The sequence below is a fragment of the Ambystoma mexicanum genome, chromosome 10 (genome assembly GCF_040938575.1).
Source record: "Ambystoma mexicanum isolate Mex_15411 chromosome 10, UKY_AmexF1_1, whole genome shotgun sequence".
NCBI lineage: Eukaryota > Metazoa > Chordata > Amphibia > Caudata > Ambystomatidae > Ambystoma > Ambystoma mexicanum.
The window spans coordinates 268,449,484-268,469,485 of record NC_090932.1 but is presented as its reverse complement, the minus strand read 5'-3'; the positions used below and the strand labels follow the sequence as shown (position 1 = coordinate 268,469,485).

Genomic DNA, 20,002 nt, shown 5'->3' with positions numbered 1-20,002 from the left:
AAGTGTCCTATGCTCCCCTGTTAAAACACATCAGTGTACACATTCACACTCTGTAGGGGTCTGTTGGGTTGCCACCTGCAGAGACTGCCACTGAATTTGTAACAAAAGTAGCAGATGTTCTTCAGGGGCTTGGATTTGCATCTCTCGGCAGTAGGCCAGTAGGCAGAAGAGGCATGCCTAATTGCCTGTGTTAGAGGAGCAGTATGTTTCTTAGCTTACCACACCCACTGCCAATGTTCCCTCTAAGCTGTCCGCATGTGCGCTTGCCCAGCTTCCCTTTGGGTGCTGCTCAGAAGATTTTTAGCAGCGCACACAGACTTACCTATTCAAAAAGATTTAATAAGGCACAAGCCACAGCAATTAGCTGAAATGTTCTTTCTCTTAAAATAAGCAAATAGTCTTGATATTCTGCTAATTTGCGTTACACTACTATGCACCTAAAATCCCTAACAGCAAACTACAACACAAGAGGTTAAAATGAATATGAAAAACTTGCTCCATGAACAGAAGAATCTAACCAAGATATGCCTGCACACATTAACCAAAAATGTTCCCTCCCTACCCATGACTCCTAAACCTGACTCTACCACACTTTTACCACACTTTTACCTTATGAATCTTACTTCTGCCCCAGAACACATTAAGATACTACTGGATAACCTTGACTCTTCCTCTTTTGGCTCTGTGAAAGGTTAGCAGACATATACCTACATCCACTTGTTTTATTTTTGTTGTAACATGAATAACGTTCACGTGCCTGAATTTCTGTTACTCATTTTGCCTTACCAAAAGCGTCACCCACACTATATAATCAAACTACTAGGTCAAATATTGGATACTGACTGTAAGTAAGCAGGCTACTTGGATGTGTAACCAAATCCCATACTTCCTCTTCTGTGTGCATATGTCACACAAGTGCTTTTAAGCGGCCCCCTTGTAAATTAACGGATTATAAAACTCAAATATTAATTTGCCCTCTAAAGATTTTGAAATGACAAATGTGATGCTCAGCGTCTCCTACTTTAGCATTACTAACATTACCCTATAAGTAGAGAGCAACATTGCAATATCATTTACTTAGCCTACAAGGGATAATGGGTATGAACCATGCCTGGGATTACACATCCATATTATCAGGGCACCGGATATTCAGACAGGAGAATGTTTTTCACACAATCTGCATTGTTTCCAAGTGTTCAGGGTTCCTTTGGGCATAGACCTTCACACATTATATGGTAACTCGCTTCTATATAAAAACAGTTTCACTGAGCACTTGTGTAATCCTACACAATGATGTAAGGGTGGGGTATGTTGCAAACAGTCTTGTATGCACTGCAAAATAATTGTGTACATGCAGAGTCATGGCATTCCTAAAATGCACATCCTATGTTGAGGCATTTAAATATACCTTGATTGCAAAGTATTGTGGGCCTGTAAATATCCCGGTGAGTGTTTACTGCTACAATCCCTCACTTTTTACAGTGCTCTATCAACTAGTATTGGAGGCAAGCACAGGGGCCGGGGAAGGGTATGGGTGTACATATCACTCCTTGCGGGTGATGAACAAAGCAGTACATTTCAAAGACCAAGTCGGACGTTTCAGCAGTACACTGAAGGAAATGTGTTGCGTGTTTGCTGAAGGATAGGAAATCCTAGTACCCATCTAGACAACAGCACCTTCTTCTTTTTTCTTTCTATACTGAACTGCTGAGGGCTTTTCAATATAACCATGTGTTCTGTGTGTGCAATCTCTAGCATTACCATGCATCTTATTTAACTGATCAAAAAGAGTTACAGAAGATGGATCCATAGTTACAGAAGAAGGTACTCAATCAGTTGTATCTCTGATGAATTGATGCATTTAACTTAAAAGGCATATTTGTGTGATTTTCTTCAACAGGGCTCCATATTAAACCTTAGTAAGGCTCTTGTTTCATTTTATCTAGGCCGTGGTACAGAAGGGTGGGCAAAACTGTACACTTTATTATGTGCACTGTCACTTCACTCCCTATGTCAGGGGAACAAGCAGGGCTCTAATCAGATTTTGCTCCCTACTTGGAGTCAAATGATTTTTCAGGGATTACAATTGCCAATAGGGATACTTTCTGCTTATTAAAAGATGTCCTTTCCCCTTAAAATTCCTTTCGAGATCAGCAGTTAGTATTATTAGAGTTCCTTCCTTCCTATGCCACTACTCTACTGGTCCTTAATTCGAAAAAACATCAGTGGAGCTTTGTGGGTTGAAGCAATGATATGTTCATTGTTTCTCGTTTTTGTTAGGCACATTTTTCTTTTTTAGGGAGTAAAAATGCATGGCGCATATGTCTATGTCTAAGGCATCACTACCCACAGGAGAACGTAATGTGGATAATAAGCAGAGGCACAGGAATTTTGGATCACCATAGTCTGAGGTGCAGATATTCTGATGCAATTAACATCCTTACATAAATTATTAGAAGCGTGTTCTCCTGGCCCTTGAATTACTTCATTATAGTGGCACTTGAACTCATTTCAGCATGTTTTTGACACATTGCTTTTAATTGCCATTAATCCATCGGAAAATGTATTCTGCCTGAGTTTCTTGACAGCCAAATCAGTTATATCAAGAGATATTTGTGTTTTGTAATACAAATTAGTGATTTTCCAGTGACATACAAGGGTCTCATTATGACCTGGGGCAGTATCTCACCGCAAACCTACCAGAATACCAACTAAACAAATTACTATTACTGCCACTTGGTCCGGAGGAATTTCCGCCACTGGTGGTGGTGGTGTAATTCCCCATTCATATTGAGTCCATTGGACTCAATGTGGCTTTTTTGGCGGAATTACCGCAGCAGAAATGCCGACGATTTCGGTGTTGAGTTGGAGGATTTACCGCCAGGATTTTCCTGGTGGTAAATCCTCCACTCCAGGCCCGAAATCGTAATTTGGCTTAATGATAAAGTTGGCGGTAATGGAGTTACTGCCAACTTTATCACTTATCACCAAACTCGTAATGAGGCCGACATTTGTCTCTGCGCAGAAGTACGTTTGCAAGGTACTGTGGTAGATATTGTCTTGGGAGGATAGCTCAAGGGCAACGTGCTTGCCTTGGAAGCAAGATGACACAAAGTGACACAGGTTAGATCCCCGGGTCAGTGCTTAGAAACCTCTGGGTATTAAGCGTGTTATAAATAACCTATCATATAATATTGAAGTCTTGGACTGGTTGATGGGTTTTCTGTATATTCACATGACATATTTTATTTTAGCCTATGTATTTGGAAAAAGTGTGCTAAGATTTGTAAAGAATTGTAGTGGCTGGGAAGAGAATTCATTTCCAAACTCTCTGCTACAAAGGTAGCTCACAAAGTGGCTTACCTGATTAGTAAGTTGCGCACATGGAAAATAATGTGCGCACAACAGCCAACCGGTCCTGCAAATAGAGAAAAATAATTAGAGGGAACATTGCCACTGCATGTCCCAATGGATTGCACTACTTTGGCCTGAGCTACTACTTTGTTGGGGTATAGAAGGACCCATCCAGTGCTAGACTGTAACCGTAGTGGTAGTCACTGACAGCATTGCTTTTCTCACAGAGCCAGTCAAGCATATGCAAAGTTAATTTCCAGTGGGTTGGAATAGACATTTCTAACTCGTGGTTTGGGAGTTTGTCACATGTCACACCTTGAGCACAATCAAAGTACTTTGGGTCTGTATGACTGGCTTATATGAGAGATCTTGTGTACGAGAGCAAGATATCACAGACAGAGATGTAACCACTGACAAAACATGTCACCGCAAGGTAAAGAACAGAGAGATTTCCCAGTCTCAGTGCAGCAAGGACATTGGAGCCATTGTCTACTGCCACACAGCTCAATGATATTTGAAAGGGAGTTAGCCACACTGCCACCATCTGCTCCTCTTTATCCCAGATCTATGCCTTTTTTGGCCCCTGTCATCAAAACCTTGCGAGAGTGGCTTGTTGGTGAACAGCATCCAGCTACTCTAATGACTTTCCTTGCTCACCACTAGAGGGGAAGGTGGCCCAATGTGCTATTACAGCCATGTAATCAGTGCTTTGTACACTTGTCATCATATCCATAAGGAAGTGGACATTCCCACCCTCTAACCAATCCAAGGCCTTTCTGACTGTACGATCTGCTGCATCATACAACACAGGTACAGACTTGCATGAAAAGTAAGTCTAGCTGTGAGTTACCAAAGGGCATTAACACTTCCCATCATTTCTCTGAACCCTTTGTTTTCAAAAAAGGCATATGGCGGAAGACCTGCCAAATGACTCGCTGAAGCTGGGCTGGTGCATCGACATTGTTCCCCTGCCGCATTCTCATGCACAATATTTTGTTACCGCCGACGTGTTTGATGCATTTTAAATGTCCCCATCACACGTATCATACTCCATGAAAGCTGCACATGATAGACATGAAGGGGCCACACTCGTGGTCGAGGTGTGTGGCAGATATGGTTGCATTTCATCCACTAACGTGGGCCAGTCCGCTGTTCTATGCTTATTGGAAGGAGGTAGTGGGTCTGCAGCATTTGATTATTCATGAACAACTCCCTGTGTCACATTTTGTCTGCTTCTCGGGGTTGTTTGGTTAGGATACAGAATGTAAAACTAGGTCCATGAACTTGCCGCTGTTGATAGCTAGGCACTGGGTAGCCATCAATTGGTTGCGTAATACCCCAGCAAAAGCTGAGGAAGGATTTAAGGACTTGATTTGTGTGAATGAAACAGAAATGGAATCTTGTAGTCTGATGCCTCCCAGAAGTCAGCCCAAAGATATTTGGTCTGTTTTTTTCGGAACTATTTGGCCATTTTAGCCAAAAATGATTCTTCAGACATGGATGAATCTGGCGGAGGATAAATTGAGTGGAGAGAGGACACAATGATTGGCGTATGTTATTAACAGGTGTATGTATAATTGCTATATATACAATGCTGTACTTTCTTCTTTCTCTTAGATGTCTTGGATACACTAAACTTGTTGGGTTGAGGCTGGGTTAAGGCTTGGATAAAGACCGTGAGGTTTTCATCATTATATATCTTCTAATATGCCTTTTTGAAAGTGTGTCTGTCTGTTTGTCCACTATAGAAATTAAGGGGAACTATGTAGAGGGCTCCAAAAGGGTGTAATAAGGGCAACCTTTTACATGGAATCTAATGGTGTTGTTGAAAGTTGCGTTGCTAAAGTGCCACTCAGGGTAGATACAACTTCAACTTGTGCTTATTTTGCTCAATTAAAAGTTGCTGAAGTGGCACCCCTTGTGGATAAACGTAGAACTGATGGCCATTGTGCCTATGCAGACAAACATAGCTATTTTGATTGACAAACAACAATAACAAAAGCTACACATGTGCTTAATAAATGACCATAACACAAACTAAAAATGTGCCAAAGATTAGTTTGGGAAAATAAAGACATGAAAATTCAGGTAATTAGCCTTAACGGCACTCAAGAAGTACACATCGCCAGTGACAAACCACCGGTAATTCAGTCATCATGCAACCTAATCTACTTTTGGAGACACCAGAACAGGTACACCGGCTGATGCAGCCAGACAGATAGCCCAAATACAGCAGGAGACCCCACAACAAAGGCAAAACAGACATCAGCTTGATGCAGTTATGCATGCCTCAAAAGGACAACAAGAGACACCAGATCAACGTCAAACAAGACGAGAAAGTAAAATGGGCAGACAAGCAGAGGTAATCTTTTTGTTTATGTTCCTGCTGGAAAGACACACAATATTGCATATTCTGTGGTGTTCAGCAACAATGTTAATCATTCTAAGTATGTACATTTATGACTATGCATTGATAAATTATACAGAACTATTTAACCAGATCTTATGTCTCTTTGTTAACCAGTGGATAACCATATAAAAAATGTTGGTTACTTTTAAGGCCAGTCAACGCTGGGTATATCTGCATGTAGTTATAATCACGGGTATGTAAATGATAAAGATAGTATGATTTATTAATATGGTTCCTCCATTGACAGTGTCTGATTTCAGTTGCTAAGACGGAATAAAACACAAGGTTAAAAACAGTCTCTGTATGAAGAGATCAGTAGCGCAAAGGAAGTACGCCATTTGAGCAACCTGTATAAACGGGAAGACATCTTGCAATGGGCAGTTATTGTTACATACCATTCCACAACCACTTGTGTGGAGTAGCTGCAGGGGAACAGGCCAACCAGAACTGCATGATAAGCGATGGTGCAACCAAGCTATCCCTACAGCACATAAGGACTGAGGCAAAAGTAAAGGCAATAGGCCTCAGGAATGGTCAACATGAAGGTTCAGAAAATCTAGTGGTTCCGTGAGTTGAGAACATGCAGATGGAGTTCCACACAACAACACAATACTGACAATAATGCAGATAAATTCTCTATGCTGCGTTGTCCTAAATTGGAATAACCCTACAAGTTTATTTGTTTCTATACATCGCTTCCCTGCAGACAAAAAGCAGGTTCATTGTGAGGTTCATTTTCTGAGGACTTAGTTGCAGCAGCTGGATACCATAAGAGTTCAATGAAAGTACACATCAGAATAAATACACCAAGGTTGGATAGTCTGAATTACTCACCAGTCAATCCAGAAGAGGGAGGGTTGGGTTGAATGTCTTCTAAAGTGTTTGCCTGTATAATATCCCACAGATGCCATAAAACATTGGGGTTTAGGATATAAAACGGTTGTGTGGGGTTCTTAAGGCGATAGGCTTGGTAATTTTCTGTAAAGTTAAACTCTGGTGTTTTAAACCACTGCAAATGAAAGGAAATTTGTTTTAAAACAATGATGTCAAGAAAGACGTGCATAATTATTTGTAAGAAATAGGTTTATACATCTTTGCTCATATTTCTATCTCTTTAAGAGGTTCATTCACAGGGACTATACTGTGTATCTGAATGGATGAAAGATTAGCCTGTGATAGGAAAGACCTGCAGAAGATTTAGCACCTGGAAAGGACACATACAACATAAAAGGCCAACACGCTCAGGGATCACAATATCTAAGACATGCCCTAAAAAGCATTGCACTTCAGTAAACGCAACGAGATATACAATATAAACTAGGATGCACGCACATATTCTAAAATAAAATTAATAGCTTGCTTTTTCATATAGCACGTACTATCAGAGCTTTTGCAATTTCATAGTGATGTACATAACTGGTGTTACTTGCTAATTTAATGGGACTAAGTTTCTCGATCTAAAATTAAAGTCTTACTCAGTTTGCTGAATTTGAATATGTGAGTTGCAGGCTTATTGCAGTTCATATCAGCAAGTGTTTTACTCAATAGGGACCTAGGGCCTCATTACGACCCAGGCGGTAAGTTACTGCCTGGGTCGTACCTTTACCACCATGGCGTAAACTACGTTTACGCCATCGTGGTTGGCTGACTTACCGCCCCATTCCGAGGTTGGCGGGGCGTTAAGTCCCCAATCCCCATTTACCCTTCCCCATTCCCATTTTTGCCCCATAGGGCATAATGGGAGTGGGGAAGGCGTTAATTACGCCACCGTAAATTACGGTGGCGTAATTAACAACAAGGTCCCTTAGCGCCATGGATTTTAACACCTGCTAAAAGCAGGTGTTAAATCCTCCATGGCGCTAAGGGACCTCGGAATCAGGCGGTAAGGGTCGGCGCTGTTTACGCCGCCGTAAACCCCTTACCGCCTGGGTCCTGGTCTAGTGGTAAAACAGGTATTTGGAAAAACAACATGTTTGCCAAATTCTCTTAAATGTTTCTGTTTTCGTGTGGAGATGTAAACCTCCACACAAAAGCATTAATGGATGTGGTATTACTCATACACTATTACCAAACATGGGGCCTCATCATGAGTTTGGCGTTAAGTGGTAAAATTGGAGATATTTCTGTTACCACCAACTTTACCACTACACCAAATTCCAAGTCACAGAAAATTGGTGTTTATTCCACTTGTGGAAATTCCCCTGAGGAATAAGCTCCATTGGTAAATCCTCTAATAATTGGCGGAATTAGCCCTGGGGCCAATCCTGTCGCGAAATTACCTCCCCCAAAAATTAACCTATTTCTGCCAAATTACAAGTTGGGAATCGTTGGAATTTCCTCCAAAGATTGGAGGAATTACAGGCAAAAACACAGCAAAATGCAGACATGCCATTAAAATCAAGGCGCAGGTGCACCCGGTCACCTCAAGAGGAGTATATAAGGGTCACACGCTCCCCAACACACATCCAGCCAACATGCAGCCACAAGCAGGCGCTCATTATGGGCTCCACAACCCCCTACTAAACATACAGCTACAGCAACATGCAAGACCCCAGCAGCGAAGGAAACAGGCACTAAAAAGGAGCAGGAGATGCATGGCGTGGAGGGCACCCATACCACGTGTCCGCCCACCCCCATGGACACTGACGGTTAAACAATCAGTGACCCTTGTTTGGACCGTCCGACCATCACAGACCTGCTCACCCTGATCCAGGCCGATCTCCTGATGCCATTTGAATCAGAACTGCCCCTCCCCCCTTCTGAAGTTGGCGTTGGTCCTACATATCTGTTCCATGGGTGAATCCCAGCACACTGTGTGTACACTGCATGGGATGTCACAGCCCGCATTTTCTAAGGTGCTGGACCAAGTCATGGATGCACTAATGAGGCATGCACATCACCCAGTCCCAGGTGCATGCAGCATTGGATTGCAAGCATGTGCCATTGGTACCCCTCCAAGGCAACTGAGCAGGCATACAGGAACAAGAAACAGTACCAATCAATTAATGTGCAAATGCCATGTGACACAGACCTCACAATCACCCACTGTTGCGCACAATACCCTGGGGCACACATGATGCCATGATGCTGAGGAAAAGCACCCTGCCAGCGTTCATGCAGAGACAAAGAGGGCAGCTCACTTGGCTCGTGTGTAGGAAATAGACATACCTGATGCACAGGACCACCATCACACACCTGGGATACATAATTTTCAGCAATGTGTAACAACTACATGATGCAACGACAGAAGTGCACAGAACAGATACGATATGATATGATATGGCATTTATAACGTGCCTATGCACACGTGTTTCAAGGCGCGACGAGGCAAGGGAGGGGGAACAGAGGGAAGACAGACAATGATCCTTTTGGGCCAGGTGTCAATCAGATCGCGCAAGTGCATGTTAAGGGGGAAGTGCGAGAGTGCGGGGGAAAGTGGGAGGGCACAGTGCAGTACATGGGATAAAAGAATAAATAACAATAAGTAGAAGTACGGCCAGCAGGTGGCAAGGGTAAGTGCAGACAACATGTGTCAAGTGCTGGTAGTGGGACTGTAGGGATACAGAAAACAGTCCCCAAGTACAGGGGTTGCCATGAAGGCAGTGCAGGCGTGCGACTGGCAGGGGAGTGGACCTGGGCCAGAGAACAGATGTAGTGCACTGACTGACCCACCCCCGTACATAGACAGTGCTCATGGGATGACACAGGGTATCCTGCCATGCAAGGCAGCACAATGCATTCAGGCTAACCCGCCACAACCATAGTAAAAATGGACTCCAACACCATTAGTGAAAAGTGCTTTGCAGATGACATGACACTGACAAATCCTTGTTTACTGCTATATATATATCCTGCAATGTGACTGACTGCAATTGTACCATGTTTGAAGAGTCTCATCAACCTCACACAGTCCATTCATGTCTTGCATGGGAAGCTGGCCACCCACAGTCACCATGGCTGAGGACGCCTGTGAGGAAACCTGGCAAACCACAGCAGGAACCCTACGATGATGCACAGAGGAGGCCGAGGCCATGCATTGAGTGCACATTTGGATTTCTAAAACCCAGATTCAGGTGCCTACGCCCTACAGGTGGTGCTCTCGGTTTATAGTGATAATATCAAATACAAAAATGTCGAAAGTCATAATTTAGAAAAAATAATGTCTAAAAGAAAAAATCAAATTTTTTTCACTACGTTTTATATTTGAAAAGGGGGGGTTCCCCCAATCCCCTTTTTTATTTTTGTTTTGTTTTTACCTTTCTTTTTTAATCGCGAAACCCCCCAAAAAATATATAAATAAAAAAATTAAGAATTTGATTTTTTTTCGACATTATTTTTTCGAAATTATTGTCTTTCGACATTTTATTTTCTCGATATTATGACTGAACACCGGTGCTCTCATGTACAAACTGGATGAAGTAGGCAAGATAGTATTCATCACTGCAACGATGCACTACTTGTGCACTTGAAGGCCCATTTAAATGCCACCAGATGAGGTCCAATCACACCGTAGCTCGGATGAGGATGTCTCTGAAGGTATAAACAGGTCAGCATACGACATAAGATGGGATGTGATGGAAGGGCCGAAGGGACAAATACCCTTGACTATGCACTTATGCAACACTGAGGGCAACGATGGGTCACTGAATACACAACTTACTCAACCATAGAATAAATACCTTACACGCACACTACCTTCAAACAGTGATTTATTCAGAACCTGACATACCCTGTTCCCCAGCTCCACCTCCCACCCCACACCCTGATCCCCATTTCTACCTCCCACCCCACACCCTGATCCCTAACTCCACCTCCCACGCCACAAACTAGCGATTGGACATGAACCTACTAGCGCAACCTCTTGTTCCCCTTGTCAGCAGCCATTACTGCATGTCCTGCATAGTGCTGTGAGCACCCAGTTGGGGTGCTCGCTAATGAACCCTTGGAGGGGTAGTGGATTGTGAACTCCCCTGTGTGGCTGCATGGTCCATGGTGTGGTGAAGGGCCCTGGCCATGGCCTCATGCGAGGATGACAACTATTTAGCCAGTTCACTCACCCTTTGGCTCATCAGACACTGGCTTGCGTTGCTGCGCTCTGTGCTCCTGCACAGCATGTCGGTGGATTTGGACAACTGCCTGGATGCCTCCTGGATACAGTCCCACCTGGCCTGAGTATGACCCAATTGTTCCTGTGCATTGGAGTGCATCTCAGCCTGCCTCTGCTCCATCCAGATGGCCTGCATTTTGGTGCCAGGCAATGGCTGGAGTGAATGGCCGCTGCCATGGTTGGCCTGATGCAGTGGACGGGGTGAACAGCGACCTGCCTCAGCCTGGCCATCGGAGGAGGACTCATGATGGTTCTGGAGTGCAGAGCGTAATTCCCGATAGGAAGGCGGGGTGCGCAATGGGGAGAGGCTACACAGGGGAGAGGATTCTGGGGATAACTGGCAGGCAGGGGAATGTGGTGGACTTGAAGCGGGGGATGCAGAGTCTGATAGCACATCTGTCGTACCAGCTGTGGCCTGCTGGGATTGTGTAGATATAGAAAGGAACCAGGCTACCCCTCCCTTTCAACACTTACAGGTATGCTGTACACCACAATCAACAGATTGCCTAACCAATCTGTATTTGACATTCAATAGATCACCACTGTTTAATTTTTCGACAATCACATTTTTATTTATCACACATATTTAAAAGTAAGCCTACTTGAGGCTATTGAGATTTTTCGTATGTAACACCAAGTTGTAAATCAGTTCTCTTGGTACCCATACTGACTCATCATATTATATAATCATATAATGTTCTTGTAGGGTGCTGAATACACAGTGAGAAGGTTAGTAGTTCAAGTGACTTATAGTGTAGCTCTCATTACAATACACATATCAAGTCAACACATTTTGTGTTTCCAGCATGAACAAGATCTCTACTGTTGTTGCAATAGTTGTTGTCATGCTTTCCTCAGGACTGGTAAAAAGGAACAGGGGGCTCTTGTTGGTGTCTTGCTCATCCAAACCTTTTCTTGGCTAGGAAATATATCTAAAAATCTGTAACGCTCACCTGATTCCCGCAAAGGCGCCGGTCTTGACTGGGTGAATGCCGTATCTTCAAAGGTGATGTGTAACACACGGTTGGCTCTTTGGGCTGGACCTCTGTGCACTGTATGTCTGACTCGAAGAGTAAGATGTCTGCAGATAGAAAATATGGGATTAATGAACTGGGGTTATTGGGTGCCTCTCTCCTCTTCCCTTTCTATTCTCCTGTAGAACCCCAAAGGTTAACGCCCTCACCTTAGGTAAGTGAACGCCGAGCTCTCCATCTGCCTCGGGGCAGGGTGCCGTAACCAGTTTCTTTACTGGATAAGGGTGCAGGCCTCTTGACCTCAGAGGACTGCTGTCCGTCGTTAACTGCACGAACGGTAAGTTCTGGGCACTTCAAATGTCTTAAAAGTCTTTTGTAATGATATCTCTTGTTTTGCAGGGTTCCGGCGATGGCGGATGGTGGGCTGATGAGAGTTGAGTATCGAACCCGCGTGAGGAATAGAAGCGCCTGGAAGCACGTAAGTAAGCGCTTGTAGCCTGCTTCACGATGCGCACTAACTGTCCCTTTTATCTTGCAGGTACAAGTTCGGAGCTTTAGAGAAGCTGAAGGGTGCTGGAATACCCACTGGATTCGGCGTGGGAAGGAGTAATGGCACGTGAGTAATAAAGTTGCCCAATGTCTTTAAACGCACCTTCTTTTGTCTTTCAGATGCGGGATGCAGCGCCGAAGGCCTCCGGAGCGTGCGAAGAGCTGGTAAGCTTTTGTCTTTCAGATGCCGGAATGCAGTGCGAAGGCCTCCGGAGCATGCAAAGAGTAGGTAAGCCTTTGTCTTTCAGATGCCGGAATGCAGCGCGAGGCGTTGGTGACAGCCGATGGACCAGGTAAGAGATGCGCTGCCACTGAAGACCGTAGTGCTAACCTGTTCTTTCTTTGTCTTTACAGGTGCTGCTGAAGACTGGATTCCAGGATGGTAAGCCTTTGTTCCCTTAGGCCCAGGATCAGAAGCAGAAGACACGATGAGCGTTCTGCTGCAGAGAATGCAGAATAACACAAAGCAAGATTCATCCATCGGGTGTGGTTTAAATAGCCTCCTGTAGTGCTTAGGTGTCTCCTTCCACAGCCACACCTAGGTAAGAAAAGAGTTCCTGCTTTCCAGAAGAGTTCCAGTATTCTGAACCTAGGGAGTGGCTCCTGCCCCCCCCAACAGGAAAAGTAGTCCCAAACAGAAGAGGATCAGGGGTTCAACTGGCAGGTAAGTAAGCAGCATGGTCTGCTGCAGGTAAGTCCACCCAAGCATTATGAGCCCGGCGCTTCCAGCGCTGGGACTGGGCATCTTTATGAGCCTGGTGCCACTGGCGCCAGGACAGGGTCCAAAAGGTCCCAATTGGGACTGGCTGGCACTCGGAACCGGGGTTATGGGTCTGCTTCCAAGGGAGTCGGGCAAGTCCTGATCTTTTGGAAGCAGAGATCATGACAAAATCAAGGGTTTTCCAGCAGGTTTCCCCATCCAGAGACATGGGGGATGCTTTGCGTTCCTGTGGGAGGGGCAGTTCCTTTAAGCTTCCCCACCACCCCCGATTCCCCTGGTGGCACGAGTGATAAGCATCTTCAGACATCAGTGCAGTATGATCTTAGTGGCCCCTGCATGGCCAAGACAGGTTTGGTACTCTGACCTCCTCGCTCTCCCCTGTGTGCCCTTATTTAAAAAATAAATAGATAGATAGATCTACTGTCTGTGAACCTTGGGGAAGTGCTCCATCACTGGAAATGTATTGGAGGGACAAGGCCTCCATGTCCTTGGCCTATACCTCCTTATTCTGTGTGTTATAATTATTTTATGCACATGAGTCCAGTTCAGCTCTTCCTTCTGTTCTTGGTGAACAGTACCCATAATATACCCTTAGGTCATCCACAGGTAGGGATACACCCCTGTGCCCCTAGTGTATGTTTTGGGGCACATGTGTGTTGCCAACAGAGCTGGGTATAGGCTGGGGGCAGCTACATGTTGATGTGACAATGGCTCTAAGTATCCTCCATTCATGGGACTCCCAGGCCCTGCCCTAGGAATCAATGGATTCCTGCACAAAGGCAAGAGGGCCACTGGCGGCCCCTTGGTTGTCTTTGCCCTGCCCCCTGTTTTCTCAAAGTCCAGAGAAGCCCTGGCTCTGTTCCCTTCCCTGAATGGTTGTTGGGTGAAAGGACCATATATGGCTCTGGGGCTGCCTCTTGCCAAGACTGTCTGCACGCTTCCAAGGGACTGCTTCTTCTGTGTGCACCCTTGGGGTAGACCCTACCTGAATGCAGTGAGTAGACAATATACATTTTGTGTTGTGAGTGTATGGTTTTGGTTGTGTGACATAATGCCTGAGCCAACCCGGACTGAAACTGGAATCAATGTAGAGTGGTGCACTGAAAGGCTTGGGAGTAGCCCCCATTCTACAATCTGTGTTGTGGGTGTCTGGTTTCTGGTCAACAGCCTGAATGCCTGTGAGCCTGATTGGGTGCTGCCTGCATGAATGCACTTGTGTGTGATTGGCTGACTGTGCTTGGCTCAGCCTGAGCCAATTGGGAGTGTTTAGTATAACAAGGGGCCTCACACTCACCTCCTGGTCAGAAGCTGTAACAAGAAATCTGAAGCCAAAGTCATCTTAAGCCTGCATCCTGTAGTCCAGTTGGAGGAAGTTGTTTGTGGCTGCATCGCTCTACCAAATCCAAAAACTGCTGTGCTGACTCAAGGACTGAACCAGAGAACCTGGATAGGCGACCTCTTCCCGAGCTACGAGGGAACATCGTGCAACTGCTGCTCTTCACACAAAGTGTTCTGAAAGCCTGTCCTGTGTGCCTGCTGTCCAGAGAAGTGATCTTTGTGGTTCAAGAAGAGGAGTGCCTGAACCTCTTGAAGCCAAGAAGATCACCTGTGTCACCTAGGGTCCTGAGGAGTGTTTGTGACTGCTGGAAGCCATGCTGCTGAGTATTGCCCAGAAGAGGGGGTACCCTGGCATAGTGCTTCTTGACACCTGGAGCTGCAAAAGTTACAAATCTCCTGAGAATCCTTCAAGGGGCATTCCTGCCACGCCATCTGTCCACTTGTCCACCTTAGAGAAGGTCCAGAGTCGCTGCTGGCAGTGAAGTTTCTGCCAATGGGGTTCCCGCCACCAAAAACCAAAGAAGATGTCCCAAGTGTCTAGACTTTGTGAGAGTCTATAGTCCAGTCCAGTGGTCATGTCCAGGTCACCAGAAGTCCTCCGTGCTTTGGCTGCAGCACCGAGTAAACCGTGAAATCCCAAAACCTGACGCCTACCTCTGCCACTGCACCTGTCACCACTGAATGTCATCCAAGGCCACCAAGGGTCTTATCTTCTTCAGCCAGGTCTAGTTGGGGTCCACTGCAAGTTTCACCTTCATAGGACATCCACAGCCGGAGTAACGACCCGCCCTCGGAGACCTCCATGAAGACCGAACATGCTCCCTTTCCGACACTGTCTGATTCCTTTCATCTTCTCGCCATCAACATCCCAGCAACTCCTTCTTCCAAAGGGGTCCATCCTCACGGGGTTTCATCGAGTAAGGCCAAAAAACTCCACCACTTCACCTGCAAAGGCACCCAAGGTACTTTTGATGAGGAAGGGCATCTTCCATCCTCAGGAATCATCCAGGGGTCCCAGATTCATCTTGGTTCTTGTTCTCCTGTGACTTCACAGGCTTTGGGGTATTGGGTCCTGTAGGAAAAGAAGAGCATCATTGAACATATTTGGACTGGGCTGTAATAGGCGAGATAAAGTACACTGGTAGTATAGCTCAGTGCCAACGTGCTCGTCTGGGAAGCAAGACGACGCAGAGTAACACAGGCTCGAATCCCGGGTCAGAGTAACACAGGCTCGAATCCCGGGTCAGCGCTATGAAACATCTTTGACGTTAAGCGCGTTATAAATAACGAATCAATCATACACCTTAACCTTTCTCTTACAAGTTGCCAAGGTGAGGGGATCCTCACACAGTATTGCCTATATACTTTAAAGAAAGCCTTCTGCCAATGTTCCTAATCTAATCTGCCGTTCTACAGTAATGCCAATGCCCTTATCCAATGCTTTGATTCCTATGGGTGTTAATAACTTGGTGCATTCTAAATTGAATTTGAACTATATTGGTACCACATAGATGTGTACATATTTGCTAATATCAGAATAGTGTCATCAGAGTACAAAGGGCCTCATTAGGACCCAGGCGTTAAGGGGTTAACTGCACCGTAAAAGGCTGCGGCGCCGTTAACCCCTTAACGCCTTACTACGAGGTCCCTTTGCGGATCCCGACCTGAACGGCTGGTCTGGACCAGCCGTTAAAGTAGGGACCCTCAAAGGGAACTTGATGGCAATTACGGTACCACAATTTGCGGTACCGTAATTGCCGCCTTCCCCATTCCCATTAAGCCCTATGGGGCAAAAATGGGAATGGTGAAGGGCCATGGTGGCGTGGGGAATTACCGCGCCGCCAACCTTGGAATGGGGTGGTAATTCCCCATTCCGCCATGGCGGACTCCGGCATCGACCATGGTGCTAATAGCACCATGGTTTTCTGCCGGAGTCCCAATGAGGGCCAAAGTGAGTTATTTACTGATGTGTATATTTACTGGAACCATATCTAACAATATATTAAAAGGACAGATATTTGTTTGTCTATGTATATTTGTCTGATGTAGTCATGCGCAGTAAAGACAAATAGCTTCACCTGTTGTCACCGCTGGAGGGAGCTGTTGCCTTAGGATATGTAGTGGTCCTACTGTGTCAATGAAAACCTGCACTTTGGCCCCGTGTACACAGGCTCTTACACTAGTTTTATATAAAATAACTGTTATCACATAACATCGTGTGTGGACATTCCTTTGTAGGGGATTGGGGATTCCCAGTACTTAAGAACCAGCCTGCATCACCTCCTGAGAGTCTCAGCCTTTGGCTGCTCATCCATACTATCATACAGAGAACCTCGGTTGGGGTGCTCTGTGCTTCTGCCCTAACTGTATAGGGGCAGAAATACAGACACCCCCCTCCAGTATTTACAATCATGATCTGGCTTCTCTCACCCTGATGGCCTGGCTCCTGTTTGCCTAGAATTTGGTTCAATCCGACTACCGCAGGAGCTATTGCTTTAGGATATGTAGTGGTCCTACTGTGTCAATGAAAACCTGCACTTTGGCCCCGTGTACACAGGCTCTTACAATAATAATAATAATAATAATAATAATAATAATAATAATAATAATAATAATAATAATAATAATAATAATAATAATAATAATAATAATAATAATACACTCGTTTTATATAAAATAACTGTTATCACATAACATTGTGTGTGCACATTCCTTTGTAGGGGATTGGGGATTCCCAGTACTTAAGAACCAGCCTGCATCACCTCCTGAGAGTCTCAGCCTTTGTCTGCCCGTCCATACTATCATATAGAGAACCTCGGTTGGGGTGCTCTGTGCTTCTGCCTTAACTGTATAGGTTACCTCTACAAAGGTAATCTCCCTAAATGTATTGTTTTCGGGGGGCCAGTATCTCAAAACGGTAGGCACACTATAAGAAAAATACTGAAGCGAGACAACTGACTACCCCACTCTATGTCTAACCAGGACAGGCATGGTGATCTACAGGATTATTGTGATAATTGCTTACACCTTCAAACTAAGTAAGCCAGGTTCATGCAAAAAGTATCATACTTTGTAGAAGGGAATGGAACCATCCCCCTCATTCAACAAACACTAACAAAATTACTATTCTTCAATAAGTCCACGTCAATTTATTTAGTGTTAAGACCAATTTAGAAAAATTAAAAAAGAGAGAGAGAACAACGGCATATATATTAATCACAATACATCAAAAAAGACATAATCTTCTCACTCAATTCTTAAAAACAGTATCCTTTGTATGGGGTTCATTGCCTTAATGAATACCACTATGTTCACTATGAATGGTTCTAGTGGGTTAAAATGCGCTTTATGTGTGGCCAAAGAACGTGACATTTTAGGAGATGAATTGATCTTTGGCTAGTGTATATAGAAATAATGGTGTGTACACAGAGGTCCGAAGGGACATTAAACAGAGTTAGAATTAGAAAACCATGAGTAAAGTCTGAGGGTTCTTCTATCCTGTATCAAAACGAATTAAATGAGAATTTGTTTTTCATTTTTAAAATAGGTTCCTAATACAGTCTGGAATTTCTGAATAGACCAGAGTTGATCCGTGAATACTCGGGGGGTAGGAACCAAGTCCTGCAACGGCTAGGATTAAGCTAGCTTGAAGCTCAGGTCCAGCCAGCATGTAAGTAAAGGCTTGGTGATTTATGGATAGAAATATGCTATTGTGTGAAAGAGTTGTGAACAAAATCAAGGATATTATGTAAAAACAACTCGATACACGATCAAGAAAGTGAAGCATCTAGTAAACAAAAAAAAGTAACAAGAAAAAGAGAAAATATTTTGTGTTGGAATGGAACCATTGTCCTTTTTATAATTGTGTACATTTGTATATGTTTGTTTTTAGATTGTGCTTAACTTGTTACGGGGGATTTGAAAGAGGTGCCCATCATCTGGAAAGAAATTGTCTGTCCTGAAGAAGGCCGTAAAAAGTATTGGCTGTAGAGACACTAGGGATAGTGTTTCATCTCCATAAAAGGCCGAAACATGTTGACACTTGACAATAGACTTGTAAAATAATATAGTCTTGTATCTGTAAACTGCTGAAGTGAACATAGTGGTTTTCATTAAGGCAATGAACCCCATACAAAGGATACTGTTTTTAAGAATTGAGTGAGAAGATTATGTCTTTTTTGATGTATTGTGATTAATATATATGCTGTTGTTCTCTCTCTTTTTTAATTTTTCTAAATTGGTCTTAACACTAAATAAATTGACGTGGACTTATTGACGAATAGTAATGTTGTTAGTGTTTGTTGAATGAGTGGGATGGTTCCATTCCCTTCTACAAAGTATGATACTTTTTGCATGAACCTGGCTTACTTAGTTTGAAGGTGTAAGCAATTATCACAATAATCCTGTAGATCACCATGCCTGTCCTGGTTAGACATAGAGTGGGGTAGTCAGTTGTCTTGCTTCAGTATTTTTCTTAACTGTATAGGGTCAGAAATACAGACACCCCCCTCCAGTATTTACAATCATGATCCGGCTTCTCTCACCCTGACGGCCTGGCTCATGTGTTCCTAGAATTTGGTTCAATTCGACTACCGCAGGACTGCAGGGATGTCCTTGTTCGTGCCCATGCTCCCTCCACGCTTGCCTGCTATAGGAGCAAATGGAAACATTTTCAGATCTAGTGCAGGGCCAAGAACCTGAACCCCTTAACCATTCAACTGAGTGACATTCTACCATACTTGCTCTTTCTGGCGCACACCGGTTTAGCTCACTCCTCTATTAAGGTGCACCTGGCAGCCAGCTCAAGGTACACCCGTTTTTCTGCCGCTCCTTCTCTTTGGTCTTACAGATTAATGAAGCATTTAAAAAAAAAAGGCATGTTTCATTCCTTTCCACCGGTCAAACGGCCGTCTGCGCTTGGGAACTCAATGTGGTCCTGCCTAGGCTCATGAAATCTCCCACTCAAATTCCTCTCTTCGAAAATCGCCTACCTTGTGGCCATCACATCCGCCTGTAGGGTAGACAAAATACAAGCATTTTACACCAAGGAACCCTACTTAAAGCTTCACAAATCCAAGGTCGTCATGTGCACTAACCCTGTATTTGTACCCAAGGTGCCCTCCTTGTTACACCTAAACAAACCTACAGTGCTGCCAGTGTTTTTTGGATCGCTGATCTCTCCGGCTGAACGTTTGTTGCACTCATTGGACGTACTGCGTGCTTTAAAATACTACATCGCTCACACATAGCCTTTATGATGAACCTCTACGTATTTCTTAACATTTGGTCCCTCTGGAGCTGGGAAGGCCCTTTCCAAGCCTTCCATTGCACGATGGATATCTTAATGCACTCCTTCTGTCATCAAGAAGCGGGCAGGCCTCTTCCGGGCAGGCACAGAGCTCATTCTACCAGCGCTGTGGCCGGCACAACAGCTTTCCTTTCTGGGATTCCCCTGCTAGACATATGCAGGGTGGCAACCTGGAGATCTGCACACACATTTACCAGGTTCTACTGCATTGGCAGGGATTCTGCTGCAGAGTCCCGGGTTA

General features: G+C 44.5%; 1 protein-coding gene across 2 annotated transcripts in view; it reads right to left on the bottom strand.

Annotated features, from left to right (window-relative positions):
• Positions 1-20,002, bottom strand: part of LOC138491341 (beta-galactoside alpha-2,6-sialyltransferase 1-like) — a 566,357-nt gene that overhangs the window by 30,974 nt on the left and 515,381 nt on the right. For both annotated transcript variants that reach the window (XM_069617822.1, XM_069617823.1), the window contains one exon: positions 6,599-6,773. In XM_069617822.1, the coding sequence (XP_069473923.1) occupies positions 6,599-6,773 (175 nt within the window). The remainder of the gene's footprint in view (positions 1-6,598; positions 6,774-20,002) is intronic.